The sequence below is a fragment of the Durio zibethinus genome, chromosome 11 (genome assembly GCF_047325235.1).
Source record: "Durio zibethinus cultivar Kanyao isolate XHJ-2024 chromosome 11, ASM4732523v1, whole genome shotgun sequence".
NCBI classification, from domain to species: domain Eukaryota; kingdom Viridiplantae; phylum Streptophyta; class Magnoliopsida; order Malvales; family Malvaceae; genus Durio; species Durio zibethinus.
Genome location: NC_143172.1, coordinates 14,066,861 through 14,087,908, shown reverse-complemented (window position 1 = coordinate 14,087,908; position 21,048 = coordinate 14,066,861). Strand labels below are relative to the sequence as shown.

The following is a 21,048-nucleotide window of genomic DNA, read 5'->3' as shown; positions in this document are numbered from 1 at the left end:
AAGCCCCACTTCATTTTCAACAGCATTAATGGTTAACTAGGCAAAAACATTTTCCACACTTTTTCCTATATCTGGATACATGAATCCTTTAGGTCTGAAAGTCTCATACAGGTGTTAGATAACCATTAGTCTTGCTGTCTTTCCTACTGGCCTTCTTTTGACCTCTCATTCTGTCATCTCATAGCCTAGGCCTAATCTGTCACTATTGTCTATCACCGTCAAGGGTTCTTTTATTCCCTGTAAGTTCTTGCCCAGCCTCAGTCCTAGATACCAGCTCTTATTGATGACTTAGGTCATTACTATCCTTGAAAAGGGCTGACTTTTAAATCTTTCACCTATAAAATTAACCAATTCAAAAGATCGATATGAGTATTCTAATGCTTCTTCGACATCCTCTACATATGGAGTATTCAATGGTTGGGTCACTAGCATGTCTTCCTCTCTGACTACCACTACTAATTGACCTTTTACATTAAACTTGATCTTCTGATACAAAGTAGAGGGCACAGCTCCTGCCATATGAATCTACGACCTTTTTAATAGACAACTGTAGGATGAAAAAATATCTATCACTTGAAACTTTACATTGAAAATGCATGGCCCAATTTGTAAGGGCATTTTGATATCCCCCAAGACTTCTCTTCTGGTCTTATCAAAGGCTCTCACAATCATTTGACTGTCTTTCATATGTGAGTAGTCAATGGGTAGCCTTGCCAAAGTTGACATAGACATGACATTGATAGCAGAGCCATTATCGATAAGGACCTTGGCTATGATATGGCTATTGCACTTGATTGTGATATGCAGAGCCTTGGCATTTTTTTTTCTTCAAAGGAATCTCATCATCGCTGAATGAAATGTGATTTGGCATGACTAAATTTTCAGTCAAGTAGTTCACATATTCAACAGATACATTATGTGTCACGTATGTCTGATTCAACACTTTCAGCAGGGCATTTCGGTATGGCTCTGAGTTTAGCAGCAGTGATAGTAATGAGATTCGGGCTGGCATTTTATTCAACTGTTCAACAACTAAATATTCACTATGTTTTACCAACTTTAAAAATTCATAAACCTCTCTTTCTGATACCGGCTTCGGATGATCTTCTTCAGGTTCTACTTCAGGATTATTCTATCTTTTTTTTTCTTTAGCCTTCTCTCTTTTAGCCTTTTTCAACATTTTTGGAGTGCAGCACCTTTCACTTCGCGTAATACTTCTTACACCAGTTATATTGGAAGCATTAGCTTTAGAGACATCCTCTTCTTGCCCCTGAACCACTGTATCACAGCCATATCTCTAAGGTACGATCTTATCATCCTTGTACGGGAAAAAAGTTGGGATTTTAAAAGTTACTGACCTGGGGATGAGTTTGTTTATGATTGACTTCGACTTATTCCCACATTGAATTGTCACTAGCTTTGAGAATAGTTTTACAAGCTTATTCGTCATGGACACCTCAACACTCTTTAAGTCTTTTTTTTCTTCATAGACCTTCATCTGATATGAATTCAAGAGTTTTTATACCTCTTGATGAAACTGCTCACAGTTTTCAATAGAATGGCCTATTACCCCATTATGATACTTATAACTAGTACTAGTTACATATGCTTCATGATAGTTATGTGGACTTACTAGTTGTATCATGTCAGCTCTTCGTAAAACATCGAACAGTTGGCTGAGCATTCACATTATGTCACTCTTTTCTTCACATGGCGCTCTTGTTCTTCACTTATAGCATTCACATTATGATTTAGCAATGGATTGCCACTAGCATTCGATGCAATCACCCCTCCTGTATCAAAGTAGATCGTTTATCCTTGACCAACTATTGCACTTTATGTTTCAAAATGGTGTAATTTTTGGTGGAGTGACCAGCGATCCTATAATAGTAGTCACAATGGGCTGTGGGATCATACCACTTGGGGTAAGGTAGCTTGAGGGATTCTAATTTACTAGGAGCAATCAAATGACTGTTGTAAAGCTTCTTATATAATTCTGTATAAGTTATTAGAATTGGGTCAAACACAGGTTTCTCACGGGTAGTTCGTTGCTCCTATGAACCTCCAATGGGGTTAGTTAAGCGAGTTTAGGGTCTTGGGGTAGGCTGATTGTTAGGACTGTATGTGGTATTTTGAGGCCTATGAGGGGTTTGATATGTTTGGGGGTAAGGTGACTGTACAAATGATTGATATGGGTAAGAAAAAGTGTTATTTATAGTAGGGTAATATGACAAGTATCCTGGTGGTGAGTAGGGTTGATAGCCCTCAAATTACTGTCTATCAAAGCTCACGGCCTGAGCTTCAATTTTTTTTCTTCTTCAAGATTCTCTTACTAGATGCTTCATTTCCTTTCAGCTTACCATTTTTGATGGCACTCTCAATAATTTCTCCTGATATTACCATATCAACAAAGTTTTTTATTATATTTTCTATCATCTTTTCATAATAGGGAGGTTTTAAAGTGCTAACAAACAGCACTGTGGTCTCTTTTTTAGTCAGTGAAGGTTGTACCTGAAAAGCTATATCCCTCCATCTCTGGACGTATTCTTTAAAAGACTCATTTGCCTTTTTCTTCAGATTCTGTAAAGACAAATGATCAGGAGCCAAATCGATAATGTGTCGATACTAACTGATGAAGTCATGAGCCATATCGCTCTAAGAGTGAATGCGGGTCTTGTCCAACTGAACATACCATCTGACAGCGGAACCGGTAAGGCTATCTTGGAAAACATGTATCAAGAGTTTTTTATCATGAGCATGAGCTACCATTTTCCTACAATACATGGTGATGTGGGTTTTGGGGCATTTCATACCATCATATTTTTTAAATTTTGATACTTTGAACTTATGAAGAATGACCACATCAGGGACTAAGCAAAGCCTAGCAGCATCAATTGAACCATAAAAATCAAATCCTTCTATAGCCCGTAGCCTTTGTTTTAGCATACTAATCTTGGAGCTTTCTTGAGTTTCCACTCTTATCTTTTCTTTCTCATTCTCTTTCAAATTATCTAGATCAGGAATTGATTCTACTACCTTTTCAGTAAAGACAGGATTTACATAGCTATTATAATGCCCTGGGTTGGAAGCTGACGGTATTCCAGGGTATGTTGGATATGCGAAGTGTTACGGTGGAACCTCTTGAGTAGACTGGGCTTGAGGTGGGCCAAAACCTGGAGGATACAAAGGGTCAGCCACTTCTTGCAATGGAAGAACTTGTTGGCTTGTATTTTCTTCAACTCTTTTTCCTTTATTCAGCTTATTGAGAGCATTCAGAATCTTGCTCAACTCACTTTCAATCTTCTCCTGTGCTTTTTCTATCTTTTCAAACCTGTGAGAACTTTTCTGCTTCATTTGTTTGGCTCTAGATTTTATGTTGTATCGATGGACAGGGTTCTCGTTAGATAGAGCTATCCTTGAACCTTGGGTACTATATCTTAGAATTAGTAAATTTGTATGACTATGATATGGTTACTTTATTAAGTGTAATGAGTGAGAATGCAATGAATGAAAAATGCATATATGCAAAGAACATTTGCCTTAAAAATGGAATTCAACTAAAAGATTTTATTTATTCCAAAAAACTTTTATCTACAATGAGTTTATCATCCTAGAATTATAACCATAAAATTGTTTGATCTGTTCATACTGGGCCTTGGCTTCCTTAATGAAGTTCAACAGACGCTGTCCATGTTCTCCTACTGGAGTCACCACTTGTTTCAATGCCTCTGCCTCTTTCACTATCTCTCTTATCTTGCATACCCTTTTACAGATTTGGGTCGTTAAGTGCTCAATGTATTTCTATTTTCTTAAGTTCTCTCTCTTATCACACTAGACTTGGTATGATAATTCTTCATGTTCCCTAACCAATGCAGCAATGTGGTCTCCTTGTTCATTTAACTTTTGCCTTAACCTACTCAAGTAACTATTTAGCATGTTATTCTCTGTTTGTACTTCGATACTTTCTTCTTTCAATTCAGCATACTCTTGCTTTAATTTTGTATTTTCCTCAGTCAACTCGACAATGGTTATCTCTTTGGTCCTTTCTTTCACACATAACCTTTTATGCTTTTGGTGTAGCTTTGCTAGGTCTTCAATAGCTGCATCATGTTCTTTAGCAATCTTGTGAACTTTAACTTCATGACTTTCGGCTCTATCTTTCCATTGATCTTTTTCTTTTTGAAGCTTCTAGATTTCTTGCTTTAACTTACCCTTTTCAAACTCAAATTCTTTTGTTGCAAGCTCTAATTCTGATGGTGTCTCTTTAAGTTTTTCTTCTATTGGTGGTTGAGAGATTTCATAAGTGAATACCATTTCTTGTCTTTTTTTTGTTCTTTAAACCAAGTACCCTAAGGTGACTTTATCAATAAACGGTCCATGACTCACTCTTCGAGGATTTTTTCATGCTTTAATCATCTCATTCATTCTTTGAAATACTTTAGGCTCACTGTAAGAGAAATCTAACTGATGAAGCCCATAAGTCATAGGAATGAACTGTTTTCTCCCAAATTGCCTTCTTACTAGGAGTGGTGAATAATTTGTCACTCTCCATAAACCCAGAAGTGGGACCACTGTACTATCCCCACATTGATATAACATAGGCTCACAATTCATCCATAGGGCCAATCATCTCACCTTGGCGCTGGTAAACCTTTGTAGGAAAGTTATCCATTCCTTTTTAGACTTTCGTTCTGATCACCCACTTTCACAGAATTATTTGATCGAAGCACGATTACGGATATAAAGCTTCGAGAAAGCACCATTTCTTTGTTCAAAATGGCTTTTCATCCATAAGTATAATAACTGTATGCAACTTATGAAGCGTCCTCCATTCTGATGACAATAAACCAAAGATCTGATAGTCTCTACTAATATTACCGTTGAGGGATTACAGCCATTGATCACACTCTCGAAGAAGTCCACCACCACTATCTCAATATAACCCAAAACCTTTGGGAAGATCACCATTCCGTATACAGCCAAGGTAAATGTATCTAACCCCCATTCTTCACTGGCATATTGCACTAAAAACTCATGAAAGAACTTCTAGGGTAGGCAAAACTGTTCTTATTTTTTCTTTGTATGAGAATCCACAACTTCTTTGTCTATCCCCGTGAGTTGAGCCAAACCTTTACGAAATCTTGCTTGTGTTTTTTGATATATATCTTGTTAGGAGCCTTGAGGTGCAAACCCAGTAAAATAGAATATTCTTCAATGGTGGGAGTCATATCAGCTTCATTGAAGATGAAACACTTGTATGCAGGATCCCAGAATTATGCTATAGCTTTAATTAGTTGATCATCCACTGCTACTGCTAGAAGGTGTGCTATATGACTGTCTCTGGCAAAATTGCTCTTGTCTTGACGGACTCATCTTCTTCCATATATCAACCAAATCTTCTAGATTATTCTATTTGAAAAGGATAGATGTTTCTTGAGATAGAGTAGAATCATATCCGATTGGTAAACAATCCCCCATCTTCAGTTAAATCTTTTCTGATTGGGCCGTTACTTTGTTGGGTGTCTCACAAGGCGTTAATACGGATGAAGAGCAAACTAGTCGTTCATTAGAGTCCATGAAAAAAATTTGTTGAAGATCGTCTTTTAAGCAAATGTTCTTTATGCAACTGTATGATATGAGTATGAACCAATGTAAAAGAATGGGAGAAAAGGTTAGTACACCCAAAAAAAAAAAAAAAACTAAGTAAATTTAAACATCACACAAAAGAGAAAAAAAAATGAACCCTATGCTTCTGGTCAAATCTAAAAAGGAAGAATAGTGGCTTTATCTATAGGTTAGACACTTCTAAGGTTCACTATATGTGGTTTAAGGTCAAAGTCTAAAGGTTCCCAAATTGTTCCTTACATCCTTGTCCATCACAGACTAGTAAGGCACCCTAATCTTCACCCATTACAGGCTACAAGAAAAAAAGGTTCAATTGGAGTGGAAGTATTTCGCTAGCCACTACGAAGGCATTAGACCTCACTAAAGCAATAGGTACTTTACTCTCTCCTAGAGGGACGGAGCTCGGGTATAGAGCTCATGTTATGCGCATGCATATGAATGACATAATTAACAAAGTAAATAAACATGAATGAATAATAACACATGTATACAAAAAGGTTCAATTTTATTAGGCTTTTGGATAACACAAATTTATTTGTTGGCTTGACTCTCAGAGTCCCCAGTAGAGTCGCCAAGCTGTCATAACGTCTAGATTCGGAGATCTATCGCTAGACATTGACTTGAAAGAGTCGCCACCAATCTTTTTTTATCTGGGTGAGATTGGTCACCTAAAGAATCTGTCCTTTCAGGGAACACCTAAGTTTAAGGGTCCTTAAAAGAATAGGTTCAGGTCTACTAATCAGAATAGGGTTTCGGAGTTCGGTTACGTATGAAGAAGGTTATAGCACCCTCACAATGCCCATCAAAAGATGGTACCGACTTAATTTTACGTTTTCCAATAAGCCTTAAAAATTTACCAAATAATTAGTTATTGAAAACTATTCTCAATTGACTCTAATACTTTTAGCAAAAAATTAAAAAAAATTTCCTCACTTCAAGAGTATGCAAGAAAACTATTGTTTCACTTGCAGAGCCTCCATTGTTGGATTATTTGACATTAAGAAAAATTCAAAAGAGAAAAAATGATTGCTTTTGTACAAGAAAAAATTGATACTTTCAATTTTTTTCCAAAAATATTCTTTTGAAACTTTAATTTCGAGAAAAATTGATACTTTCAACTTTCGCTCAAAACCCTTTTTTTTTGAAAATTTTACTTTTAAGGAAAATTGATACTTTCAACTTTTCCTCAAAAATATTCTTGGAAACTTTTAATTTCGAGAAAAATTGATATTTTCAACTTTTTCCTAAAAATATTTTTTGAAAACTTTTAATTTCGAGGAAAATTGATACTTTCAACTTTTTCCTAAAAATATTTTTTTGAAACTTTTAATTTCGAGGAAAATTGATACTTTCAACTTTTCCCTAAAAATATTTTTTGAAAACTTTTAATTTCAAGGAAAATTGATACTTTCAACTTTTTCTCAAATAAATCTTTTTTTGAAAATTTATTCTTAAGGAAAATTGATATTTTCAACATTTTCCCTAAAATGTTTTTTTTTTATTTTATTTAAAGAAAATAAATAATAAATAAATAAAAATAATAATAAAAAAATGAAAATAAATAAAAAATCCTAATCTAATAATAATAAATAAATAAATAAAATAAAAATAATAAAAAGAAACGAAAAAAAAAACCTGGGAACGGCTCGGCTTGAAGAAGAAAAAATGACTCGAAGTAGTGGCTCATGGGTATCGGCTCGGCTCGGGACGCAGGTCGAACGCAGGTCGGGTCGGATCTTGGCAAAACGCGCGAATCTTCTAGGTTACTTAACGCAAAAATAACGTCGTTTTGAGAGGGTATATAAGGCTGGTTCCTTCATTTTTCAGCAGAACCCTTCTTTTCTTCTCTCTCTTCCCTTCTTTCTTCTCTCCCTTCTCTCTAGAATCCGAAGAACTCCGGTTAAATATTCACTGGATTCTAAAAATTTTCGTTAGAATCTAGGTTTTTTACCGGAAGTTCATCGAAAAGTTGGTCGAGTTTTGGAAATTCTCATCGGAAACTGGGTAGCTGGTCGAAAACTTCAAACTTGGTCGAAATAGTAGCCGAAAAATTTAACCTTCGTTAAAAAATTCAACCTGAATCCGAAAATTTCCAAAAATTTCCAGAAAAAATCTTCAAAAATTTCTCACCGATTCTAAAGCTATTCTAACGCCTCTAAACCCTTTTTCAACTTTCAAATCTCTTCTGTCTGCTTTTTTTTTTCAGCCAATAACTTTTCTCTCTTCTATTTTCTGTGTGTTTTTTCTTTGATCCTGAGAGTCTTTTTATAAGGATTGATCAGAAGAGTTTCTGATTAATCCCAACTCTTCTTTGGATCGAGATTCAATCATTGAATCTAATATGGACTCTGATTGAATCCCAATCCAATCTTTAGCCGAATAAATAAAAAAAAATAAAAAAAATCAAATAAAAATATTAATAAAAATAAATAAGATAAACAAAAAAATTAACAGATAAATTAAAATTAAATAATAGATAAATTATAACATATAATCTGATAAATATACATATAAATATTAACAGAAAAAATAATAATAATAAGGATATATATATTAATAAATAGTAGTAATAAATAAATAAATAATAAATACATAAGATAAAAATAAAAGAAAAAATATATAAAAAAATAATAATAATAATAAAAATAAAAATAAAATAAAAATGTAAAATACAAAAAAAAAAAATAGACTTACCTATTTGGACCAGGCCCAATTGATCCGGGCCTGGATCAAATTGAGTGTCTACATATACCGAACTCAGAGATTGAAATAAAAGAATTTTTCATTAATAGTAATTGATTAAAAGTTACAAAGAAAGAAAAAAGAAAGAAAATCACATCAAGCCTCATCATCGGGTTGCACCTTAGGAGCATGTGCCTCATGCTCACCATACTAACTTTCATCCTTTGCATTTTCACTAGCTCCCCCACCTTTTTGGCCTATCCCAACTATAGTAGCCATAACAACATTGATTTTCATATCATCATTGCCTTCTTATTCTTCATCTTGAGTTTTTTCCTCGATTGTAACTTGTTGTACCTCGATTGTTGATATCGATCATAGAAAGATCGAGATGGTCATAGATTGACTTCACCTCTTTTAGTGCTAAGTCAAAAGAGAGCACTTGATGCCAAGCAAAATTAGTCTACATGTTGTAAAAATCATGAGATTAAAGGAAGTTGTTTACAACCTATTGCTCTTTTTTAGAAGTCTAAGTTCACTCTTCAAGCTTTCCACCTTAGCCAAAGCTTTAGACAATTTCAGGTTGGATTGTTGTTGTAGAGATTTAGTTGTGGCCTTTTGGACTAACATGTCATCTAGTAGTTGAGTCAAATTTTCAACCTTCTAATCGAGCTTTTTATTTGTCTTTTTATATTTAGAATTGGAGAGTTTGAACTTTTTCACAAACTCAGTAAAAGAGTTGAGCTCTTTGGAATAGTTTTTTATGTTTTACTGGCCTTTGGTAAAATGAGGAAAAACCATGTATGAATGAACTGATCTGAGCAACATTTTGAGAAACAAACTTGGGGAGTTAATTTAGAAACTAGAAAACAGAAAAAAAAATCGAGCTCAAAGAAATAATTCTATAAAATATAAATTTATATTACAATGATTGATAAGTGATTGACTTTTCTTAACCATGGTAGCTCAAGCAATTTTCTTCACCACCTCAAGATTAATGTAAGCTTTTTTTGAAAAATCAAACTTAAAGCTAATGGATAGCCTTTTGAAGGAAAGGTGGAATTAAGTGGCATAACTTATAGATGAAGACTCCACAGCAGCCTCTTTTAGGGCTTTTAAGTTGCCATTTTCTATTTTAGTTTTTGCATTGCTGTAGGACTATTTCTGTCAACCTGACTAGGTTAAGGAGGTGATGGGTCAATAATCTTAATGCTTCGAGATAGGCCACCTAGTTGAGAAGGACTTTTACCCCTTATTCTCTTTTTTAGAGGCTAGATGAATCTGATCATGTCAAAACCTGTTGACTTTTGATCGGTTATATCTTTAATTGAAACAAAAAATCGACATGAAAGTTAGAAAATATGAATACAAAAATACTTGTTGCAAGAAGTTAGTAAGAAAATTACCCCAATATTTGATCTTCTTAATAAAACTAGGGAAGGTCAGCTCATTTACATCTATTATTAATTTCGCATCTCTAAGGAAATCATTTATTCGTTTCTTTCCCCAAGTTCATCATTGGTCAGAGGGCCCGCTTTAGCCTCATCGAATAAGCTCGGCTTATTATTTATTTTTCAAACCCCTTTAACCTTTTCAATTCAAAAGAAGAGAACTTTCCATTTTTTTTTTGAGCTTAGGTAGTTAGCAAAATTTCATTTTGAATGACGAGTTGTAACGTAGTACTAGCTATTATCATGTCGGTTCCTTTTCATAGCATAAAATTTCTTAAAGAAACCTAAGGTAAGGAGAAGACTTAACTCTTTACTAAGAATAATAAAACCTATTTGTACCTAAAAGAATTAGGGGTGAGCTAAGTGATAGTTAAATTGTAAGCTAAAAGAAGTTCAACAATAAAACAATGAAGAGGAAACTTAAAATAGACAAAATTGAGTCCTAGTAAACCCATATCTTATTAGACTCTACCGTATTGATGATCTTATCTTAGGATGTCAGCATTATTATCCTATAACCTTTTAAAGTAAAGTCAAAACCATCTTTCATAGTGGCGACATGATGAATTGAATAAAAGTTAAGGCAATCCTTAGGAGTAGCTCGACTTTTTAAACTTGTTATCATGTCTTTTGGGTTGACACTTCAGCCTTTTTTTGTGTCTTGGTCAGACCCTTCAGCCTATTCAAAATCCTAAACTTGGCTAGTTCAAAAAGCTTCATTGCTAGTTTACTCAACCACTAGAGCCTAAAAATGTCTTTAAGTATAAGCAGAAGTAAGGACCTCAATGACATAAAAAGAAAATGAAGATTCCTAAATGGTAAAAGACTGTTTAGAATTAGATTTGAGTTTGAGGCTTGACTAATAGTCATCTAGGCATTGATGAGAATCATTAATGGTTTGACAAAAATAAGAGTTTGACTAGAGGTAATTGGTGAAGGAATTGAGGAGGAAGAAATTGAAAAGGATAAAGGAAAATTAGTCGCATAAGTTGAACTAATTGCATTTGTGGGAATAGGGAAATTTTGGAGATCAAAATCTATTGCTACTAAGAGCTCATCTATCCCATGAAAGACCATCTCGTCCATAGCTTGGGCATTTTCTTCTATCTATTTTTAGCGCTATGCTAATATCGAATTCAACTAGTAGGCAACTTGAGAGTAATATTTTCTTGTAATAACAGAAGGGACCTCATCATTTGAAGGAACCTTTACCATATCCTTGCCGAATTGACCCATCCTAACTTCTATCCTAAAGTTAAACAAATTTGAATCATAAAACATAGTTAAAATTGAGAGACGTACCAAGGATATGAAAAGAAATAAGGAAGGTCAGACAAAAAATCTGAGAAAGCTAGAGATTGGTAAAAATAGATTAGTAAGAGTGTAAAAAAGTAAAAGAAAAGCTGGAAAAGGAAGAAACAAAGGTCTTAAAGGCTTTAAATAGACAAGTCCTAGATCAAATGAGCGGTCTAGGTTGGCTCATGTCATCATACACATACCAAGGATGACCTTTCGACTTTTTTGTTTAAATTCAAAGAATAGTCCAAAATTTCAAATTGTCATTTGAATTTCTTTCTCCTCATTAAATGCAAATTTAGATAAATCAATAGCTGATTCATCTACAACCCATAAGTGTCACATTGGTCATATTACATGAATGTCACGTTGGTCATACTATGTATATATTACATGAATGTTATGCCAATCATATTATGCAAATGTTACGTTGGTCACGTTTAGGGCAACAAATAAAGGCTTCAGGTTGGGACAACGACACCACTTAAGCATAAACTACAAAAGTTACGTTGGCACTATCATAACTATTAACTCACCTCCGTAATGATCACATCTTTAATCTGATATGTAATAAAGACAACCTTTTCATTTATATCACAAAAATTCCACACTCAACTTGAAGCACAATCTTATGGGTAACAGATTGCTCAAATCAACCTCCCATTAGTTTGACATGTTAGACTACTTGGTGGGGGAGTATGGACTTTTCCTTCTAGAGGATGACTTATCAACAAGAAAGGGCAATTTTCTCATTTTTAACTTGAGTTGATGTGTCGAGCAAACTTGATATCGCAGGACCTACATGAGCTTGGTCATCTCAACTTTCTACTTGAAGGCAAATGAGAATGCTAATTTATCATCTCCTAATTGGATTATTGTTTGCTAGATCAGGTCGAGCTAGCAACGTTAGTTTTAGATCCACTACTCAAAACTCGAGTCATCTAGGCTCGACATTCTCGGCCTACAGGTATAAATAGCTCCCCTCATATAGGTAGATTCATTCAATTTCTTTCTCTCTCTTGTTAAGATTTCTTTTATTTTTTTTTTTTGAGCACTGACTTAAGTGTTGGAATACAAATATCAAAGAAACCTTTGGCTTTTACTTCTAACCATCTTTCGAGCTTGTGATTTTAGGTTATTTCCTTAGTTGAATAGCTCGACGCTAACAAAACCTCTATATAAAAACATAGTAATATGAATTTATAATATATTAATATCAAATGTAGTTTTGAAGGAATTCGAATATTTAACAAAATTTGAGAAAAAATTTGAAAAAGCTGCAGGAGAATGTGATAGTTTTTTGGTGGTTTCTTAAGTGTGGAAATTTCATTAAGATGCTCGTAACAAGGACACACAAGATTTTTTTAGGAAGGTGTAAAACTTAAAAAATAATAAACATAAATCTTTAAGCAGAATTTTAAACAGAAACTAAGCTGAGAAGCTTTGATATCAAGTTAGAAGAAAAATAACTCTTCAATTTATTAGCGTAAAAAAATACAAAAAATATTATATAAATGTGTTATATATATATATATATATATATATATATATATATGATTTCCATTAATTAAAAAAATTATATGCGATATCATAATTATTTAATAATTTTAAATATTATTTTAATTATAGTATTATAATCATTAATTATTTAATAATCTTAGATTTTTTTTAATTACAATATTATAATCATTAATATCATGTTTGATTAATAATTACATAATATACAAAATATTACATTAACACAATAATCTTAAATATTATTTTAATTATGTATCATAATCACAGATATTACGTTTGATTACATAGTTACATAATATATAGAATATTATTACATTAACAAAATTATCAGTCCAATTAAGAAGAGATTGCAATATTAAATTAATGATCTTGGCATTAAATAACTATTAAATATAGTAAACACTTGAACAAAAAAAAAAGCATTTAATTTAATGGTATGATCTTTAACATAGATGTAAGAGGTTTCTGGTTTAAAACCAATAAAATAAACCCCAAAACCTATTTAATGTGCTGTTTTATCTGATTCGTAAAACCCCGTTTCTATCTATGTATACAATCCTTTTGACCGAACTGATTATCGATTACTGATTCAACCAATCCAAAAGGCAGATCCAATCCGATACAATTTTTTTAATCACTGCTCTTTACCACTAAGTAAAGTCTTAAAAACAATGGCACCTGTATAAAAAAAACGAAGAATTATTGAGAAATCGCAAACTTTTAGCAGTCTATTTAACTTGGACATGCACAAGAGAATACATCAAGCAATCCTACCACTCCAAGGAAATTCACTTCCCAGTCTCGAGGTTCTCCACTGAGGGTCTGCCATAGCTAATCATACAAATAGGTTGCACACCTTACACCATACTTTTTAACATACAATGTTTACAAATGAAGCCACCATCATTTAAATAAATCCACATGAGAACCGTCTTCTTGGCGTGAGAAAACAATGCCAATTCCGAGCAGCAAAATCTCCTCCGGTCTCAGCTCTCAATAAAACACTTGTTTCCATATAACACAGACACTAGAAAAGATAAGGCTGGTAGTATGCTGTTCACAAAATCACCCAACTCCAACCTGTATATTTCAGTTTGGACACCTGATTCTGACCAACCTCACAGAAAGAAAACCCAGTAAAACTCAGCAAATTCACCAAACTTCTAATTCCGACCTGACATCTCTTTATTGGCCTCCATCATTGCGGAGTCAATTTCCACACTCGAACACAAGCATCCTCGCCAGAACTCACCACACTGTATTCATCAGTAAAGGCTAATCCATAAACTCCGCCTAAGTGAGCTCCCTTTACAGTCATTCGGCTAGATGCTGGTTTGTCAACCTCATAAATTATTACACAGGTGTCCAGTGATCCAGTAGCAACCATACTGCTATTGGGAGACCAAGCAAGGCAGTTTATACGAGCAGTGTGGTACAACATGTTTTTAAGCTTTACCTGCAGCAGAGCATTTGTTTAAAACAAAAAGTCAACAAATTTTGTGTTCTTGGGCTCTAATATGCAACAAAGCATTTCAATAGTACATACCCCATCATTATTGAAAACCACAATGACAATGTGTAAAAGCATTGCAATCTACCCAGTCATTGCAACACATTGACCCAATAATAAATGTAGCCTTTCAATGTGCTCAAGGTATTGAAAACTAGGGAAAGAAAAAGGTAAAACAGAAAGCCTCAAACACTATAATGTAAGACCATAGTAGCATAATCTAAAATGATCTTCATCATCATCATTGTAATATAAAAAGACAAACTAACTAAAAAACATAGGCACTGCAGTAAACTGTGTTCATGTCTCTCCATTTTTAGGAGTGTATCATCATAAATACACAAAGATGAAGAAACAGAGAGAATCGACTGGCAACATGTTGCACAATTGCCACTTTTACTGCACAAAATATATGACATTCAAATGCTAAAAGAACAAAGAAAGAAAAAAATCCATGGTCATAATGAAATACCTCTCGAGAGACACGATCCCAGACTATAGCTTCTCGATTTACATCACCAGATGCAAACATTGCAAAATCTGGTGAGTAGTGTATGACGGTAATAGCACCTCGGTGTTTCTCAAGAACCGCGTCTTCCTTAAGGGTATCACCCGTGATACTATATATATGCAATTTACCATCCTGCCCCCCAATAATAGCTTCATTTCCATCAGGTGCAACTGCTGATGCTGTCACAGCAAAACCAAGGTTTATGGTTGACACCACTTTTGTACCGTGGAGCATGACAACTCCTGAGTCAGTTGTAATCAAAGTAAGTTCAGGAGAGAGAAGGGCAAGGCTCAAGTCCTTTGGTTGACTGCCAATATCAACTGACTCTGCATCCCCACACTGATCCCCATGTAGAGAAATTCTCCATATCTGGAATAGGTATAATAATGAGGTATGAAATACGATAATCAAAATACGGATCTCAGTTTAACCTTTACTCAATAATAACTAGATCAACATGTTGATAGACACAAGGATAAGGGGAGAGAATAAAAGACCACTAACATCATACCATTACCAGAACCTAAAGCCGCTATTTATTTTAGATACTAAAATCCTGTAAAAATCTATTCTACAGATTAGGCTACTCTACATTTAAAATAAAAATCAGTTCAATTGAAAGTAGAATGTGGGAATGTTAAATCATGCATACGTTGAATGAATCATTGTGCACGAATATTAGAAAAAATGGAAAAATTTTCCAAGTTTAACACTTTACCTTAGTTTTTCGCTCCTCAAAGGTTCTATTAGGAAAATGTTTTTGTTTTAGCATAAACTTATGATATTTTATTCAAATAATTATCACTTAAAAGTTTCATGTTAATTCTAAACAACGATTTTTGCGCCATAAATGGATTAGTCTACATTACTTTGAAACTTCAATTTTTTCCTAACTCATGTCAGATATATATTCAACAATTCAAAGAGGATACTAAAATGAGTAAGTGACCTTTTGACATATAGGAGAAAATTTAATATTCATGTTAGACATTTATCCATATCTGAGTGGGTGCCTTCTGTTAATAATTAGGAGGCTAAGCAATAGACATACCACTTAAAAAAAAACGTAAATACATAAGCCAATGAGACACAAAAAGCATGTTCTCATCCTCCTCCAATTAGAAAAAGAAAGAGAAAAACAAAAATCAACCAAGTGAATCTTAAAGACATTTCATCAGACTAGAAATAAAAAGACAGGTACCTTATTGTCAAATCCAGAAGTAACAATCTCTTCTTCAGCAGCAGCAAAACATTTGATTTGAGAATTCTCTTTCCTCTGTAATTTACCGCTATATCCCAAACCTTGAATCCATTTAATTATTAGCCCATCATAACTACTAGACAGTATACATGTTGGGTCACTCTTTAGGACAGCTAATGAAGTGATATTCTTCATATGTCCTGATAATTGAAGTGGGGCTTTTTCGAGATTACTAGCAGAGAATATACTAATTGTGCCACCTAGAGAGATGGTAACAAGATGATCATTCTGCCAAAGACATCCAACAAGCATGTCATCAACTCCACCTGAACCAGAACATGTCAATGTTTTTTTCAACTTCCCACTACCATCCTCAGAGATATCCCATACCTTAGCTGTCTTGTCAGCAGAAACTGTCAGCAACTGGAAAGAAATAGTAGCAAAAAAAAAGTATATTAATATGAAGAAAGGTAAGTAAAATTGCACCAAAAAAGGGCACATCAAGAAAGAAAACTATTACTCGTATAACTATAGAAGCATACACACTAAAATACACAGAAATGAGGGGAAAAAAAGCAGGGGTGTGGGTGGGAAGGTGGAAGCTTTGAATTCCTTTTGTACTATAGGGTAATATTTGAGAGAAAAAAGCATGATGGTAATTTAATTGCACTAGAAAATCTAAGTCGAGAACAAAAGATACTGTCATAAAGTTAAAAACAAGATGCAATATAGCAGAATACCCACTCATGAGAAATAAATTGTATGCCATATAAGTAATTATGTACAATATTGGCAACAGCAGCCATAAACTTTATTAACATTCAGTTCCATAGCTCAGAATATAATTTATTTTCTAAGCAGATAGAAAGTGCATCAGGGAAAACTAATGACAGCTACACGTCAGATGCATAAAACATAACAGAAAAAGAAGAAGGTAAACTTATTTTAGGGATATCAACTTGATAGCATCTACATGGAATTTCAACTGCCAAGCATATAAGTTCTCACATGCTCACCTGTTTACTATCAGGACTCCAGCTGACTGCATAAATGCTGCCTTTGTGGGCATCTTCAGACGATAATTCTCCAATCTTTTCCCCACATTTTCCATCAAATAAAATACCCTTTTTATCAGAGCCTACAGTGATGAATTTGCTTCCATCTGGAGAAAATCTTACGCAATTTACAAAATTGGAGTGGTCTCTGCAAATATAAATTTGAAGTATTTCAGCATATGCACTAACAGGTGAAATGAAGAACATACCAAAGTTCAGACACTCATAAACTCCAAACATCAGAGAGACACATTAAGTTTTTTCGTTTTTCTATAAAGATGGGTTATCAGACATTCTCCAAACATAAAGAAAAGGTGTGTTGAGCGTGCATGTCTTTGAGAATATCATATTTGTACTTCTGTGTGCGTGCGCATGATATATATATATATATATATAGAGAGAGAGAGAGAGAGAGAGAAATAGGGAGAGATTGATGTTTAATTTGCATTTAAAAAAACAATAAATTTAATTTGCATACAATAGTTCCATGTTTCCTTTTTTTTTTTTTTTTTTTTGGACAATTATTTTCTTGTGAGGGTAATTGAGCACATAGGTTGACAAGGTTACTGCATTCTGCTCTGCTTAATATAAACTAGTTTTTAGTTTCCAAAAAACTGAAGCTGCAATAGTTCACATCAGGACCCAATCCTGCAATTTGGCCAGATTCCATGTTTCCTAAATGGATACCAACTTCACTCAACAGCCATCCCAATTTTACATGTAAAAGTTCAATAATATAAGGAAAATAACCAATTTTTTTTATGAGAATCAATGTATGATAATAAAGTGAATCAATGTATGATAACAAAATGAAGTATACCAAAATTCTTGCGTCACTATTTCCAAGCTTTGGTCAACCAACTAGTAAAACAAATGTCATTAAGACAAGGAGGGTTGCATAAAGCCTAACTCCAGATACATGGAGACAGAGGTAAAAAGGAAACAACAAAACCCTTATGATTAACAGATATGATAAAGATGAATACTTATGTACATATCAACTGAGATAGCCTAAACTATTAGAGTGATCAGCACAAATTGCACAAGTTTATCTCAAACATAAATGCACATCAATGTGAGTCTGAAGACCCCTCGGGAGAGGTTTGTGATTGATATGCATGTATTTGGCTGCAATACACCATCATTTTTGATAAAGGTTGCAATGGTAAAAAGTAAAAACACGGATCAACAAAGTGCTTTTTTAAGTCTACCTGAAAGAAGAAAAATCTCATTTTAATTCCATCAACGTTATGTGAAAGAGATCTTATCATACCTAAAAATGTCAAGGAAAAAATTTCATTATAACAAACCTGTGAGATAGCTTGAATCTGAAGGGTGGACCTTCATAGAAATTAACCAAAAAGTCCTCTCCACATGTCACAATGCGAAAGGGCCTCGTTGGCTTAAAGGCACAACTCAGAACTCGTCTTGAATGACCATCAAACTCACCCACATTAGTGCCTGAATCCCACCTGAGAAAGATAATGTTCATCAGATATTTAATGATAGTAGCATAAGAATTTGTGCAAGATAAAGAACAGCACTACAAAATCTATTTTACGGAAAGTAAAAGTTTCTTTCGCTTCCTTGGTAATCTGTCAAAAACCAAAGATCAAGGAATCATGCACTAGAGCATCCATGCAGCTCTAACATTAAAATTCAAAATCATTTGTTAATTACTCTTTCAGATGATCTGTTAAGGTAACCCAATTTTCATGCATGTTCAAATTTCTTCAAGGCATGTGGACCTATGTAAATGTGATCAATTTGCGTTAAAGAAGCAAGTATCTGCGTGGAAATAGGGGCCATCCATAAAGTAATTATAGCAAGCGCCAAGTCTGAAATATACTTTAGCAATTCGGGATTTATGTTTGATACACTATTAGAGCATAGATTTGATACAATTCTGACAAAAACAAAATCACAAGCAGTCACCTCATTACTTATTAAAAGTCTGAGAGTGTTCAAAAACAAATACAATCACTTTTTCCTAATCGAACTTTGTAAGTTTCTAAGCAATCTTAGGACAGCAACATATTGTTCATCGAAAGTGTCTATAATGAAGATTCTAATCCTTACCATGAATCCATATACTGATATTGGATCAAATATAATTTCAAATAACCACAATAAGAAATGACTTTGACAACAATAAAGGAAAGGAAAAGAAAAGAACACTCACATAAAAGCGCGAACAAGAGACTTCCCTTTGCCATCACCGGAGGCGACGATCCGCATCCCATCAGGAGACCACTGGAGATCATCGATCCGACCCGAAAAAACCTTGAACTCTTTCTTCAACACGTGGTCGTTGTGGGTCCCCCATATCCTAACAGTGCCGGACGCGTCAGCCGAGGCAATCCACTCCCCGTTTGGCGAGAATCGAGCCACCGTGGCCGGGTACGCATGCTCCCCGTAAATGGCAACGTTCAGTGGATTGCTAAGGTCAAGAATGATGACGGATCGCCCATTTGTGTAAAGAACCTTGTTGGATTTGGGATCCCCGGAGATCAGGATACCACGGCCCCGCTCAGTTGATGGGACGCAAGCGTAAGTTTCGGCGAGCTGAGGCATTGGGTTTTGATTTGATTTGATTTGATTGAGAAAATGACAAAAATGGGGGTGGAATTGAGAAGGGACAATGGCGATAGGGAAAGTAGAGAGCGTGGGACTTGGGGATCAGATGAAGAGTGGGGGATTTTTGAATAGTTTTTGATCTTATATTGGTAGAGGTGCAGCGCGCAAGGTAATTAACGATGGTGATTGGTGAAGGAATGTATTAACTTTTGGGCAAAGGCAAGGCCCGTCTTGCTCAAGTAATTAAAAGTGTTCAACTAACGGTATATTTTTGGATAAATATTAATAAAAAAAAGTTTTTTAAAGAAAAAAAATAATATATGTAGTTATTATTTGAATAATTAAAATTAATAAATGAAAAAAAAATTTAATAATATTATTTGGATAAAAAGTGAAAAAAAAATTTATTATAATAATTTTTTCAATTATAATTTTTTATTACTTGTGATTTTAGAATATTTTTAGATTATAATATATTTGTTATTTTATTTAATCTTACAATTATTTAAGTAAAACAAAAAGATGTTTTACAAACATGCATTAATGGATAATTGTGAGTTACTCCAATATCTCATAATATTCAAAAAAATATGTCTATTTATATTCAGTTACTTATCAAAATCAAATCATAAAAAATTACAAAAATTTTTTATGCTGGAAGAAACATGTGAAATTTACTTGAAAAAAGAGATGGCTTTGAAAAAATTATAGGATGATTGTGATGTGGTTAGGTTTTTTACTAGGTTTTTAATATTAAAAAAAATATAGATATAATAATCTTTTTATATAAAATTTTTTTCAAATTTTCTTAGCTTTTCCCTCAAATTGAGGTATTAAAAAAGTAAAGATTACAAGGGAAACTAAATATTATTGAATCTTTTTTCTTTACTTTAAATTAAAAGTTTATCCAAACAAAGGAAGAATCTTTCTTTTATATTATTCATAACTTTTTTTTATTTTCTTTTCCTTTCCTTTCCCTCACCTCAATCCAAATATAGTGTTAAAGAAAATTAAAGCCTAATGCTATGTTTGGATAATTATTAATAAAGGAAATGAAAGGAAATGAAAAGAAAAGAAAAGAAAGGTTTTTAAAGGAAAGGAAATAATACATATAACCATTATTTGGATAATTAAAATTAATAAAAGCAAGAAAAGGAAATGAATTTTAACAACCATTGTTTGGATAAAAAGTGAAAAAAAAAAAGAAATGATTCATTGTAATAGTTTTTTTTTTCAATTATAACTTTTTATTACTTGTGATTTTAGAGCATTTATGGATCATGATATGTTTACTATCATGTTTAACTTTGCAATTGTTACTATATCAATGGTCTTATTTCTTTGTTTATTTATCTATACAGTAAAATATTAACAATAATTATTGTTATCATAAAAATAAATACACTAACACTTATATGAAAGAAAATAATATTAAAACTAAATTGAATTAGAGAATTTTGAGACATGAGGCATTTAACAATAATTCATACATACTACTAATAATAATATTAATATTTGTTAATTACTCACATACATTAATTATTATAATAAAAAAATTTTAAGCTAGTCTGACATCTCATAAACCCAAATATATATGTCTATTCATATTCAATTATTCATTA

The 21,048-nt window shown here is 33.4% G+C and overlaps 1 protein-coding gene across 2 annotated transcripts; it reads right to left on the bottom strand.

Moving 5' to 3' along the window:
• Positions 1 to 13,255: 13,255 nt before the first annotated feature.
• LOC111289672 (transducin family protein / WD-40 repeat family protein) lies at positions 13,256 to 19,541 on the bottom strand. 2 transcript variants are annotated; one of them, XM_089768043.1, is made up of 7 exons: positions 19,032 to 19,541; positions 18,160 to 18,321; positions 16,811 to 16,997; positions 16,185 to 16,217; positions 15,795 to 16,082; positions 14,555 to 14,962; positions 13,256 to 14,028 (listed from the first exon to the last, which is right to left on the bottom strand). In XM_089768043.1, the coding sequence occupies exons 1-7, from the start codon at positions 19,421 to 19,423 to the stop codon at positions 13,771 to 13,773; spliced, it is 1,728 nt and encodes a 575-aa protein (XP_089624169.1). In that variant the 5' UTR covers positions 19,424 to 19,541; the 3' UTR covers positions 13,256 to 13,770. The 2 variants fall into 2 exon arrangements, with proteins under 2 accessions (XP_089624169.1, XP_022736651.1); XM_022880916.2 differs by having other exon boundaries at positions 15,795 to 16,217.
• Between the last annotated feature and the right edge of the window lie 1,507 nt (positions 19,542 to 21,048).

Coding starts and splice junctions, on each gene's coding strand:
- LOC111289672 (XM_022880916.2), bottom strand. CDS start 19,423: ATGCCTCAGCTCGCCGAAACTTACGCTTGCGTCCCATCAACTGAGCGG. Junction 16,998..18,159: donor AGATTCAAGCTATCTCACAG/GTTTGTTATAAT, acceptor TTATATTTGCAG/AGACCACTCCAATTTTGTAA. Junction 14,029..14,554: donor GGGATCGTGTCTCTCGAGAG/GTATTTCATTAT, acceptor GCTCTGCTGCAG/GTAAAGCTTAAAAACATGTT.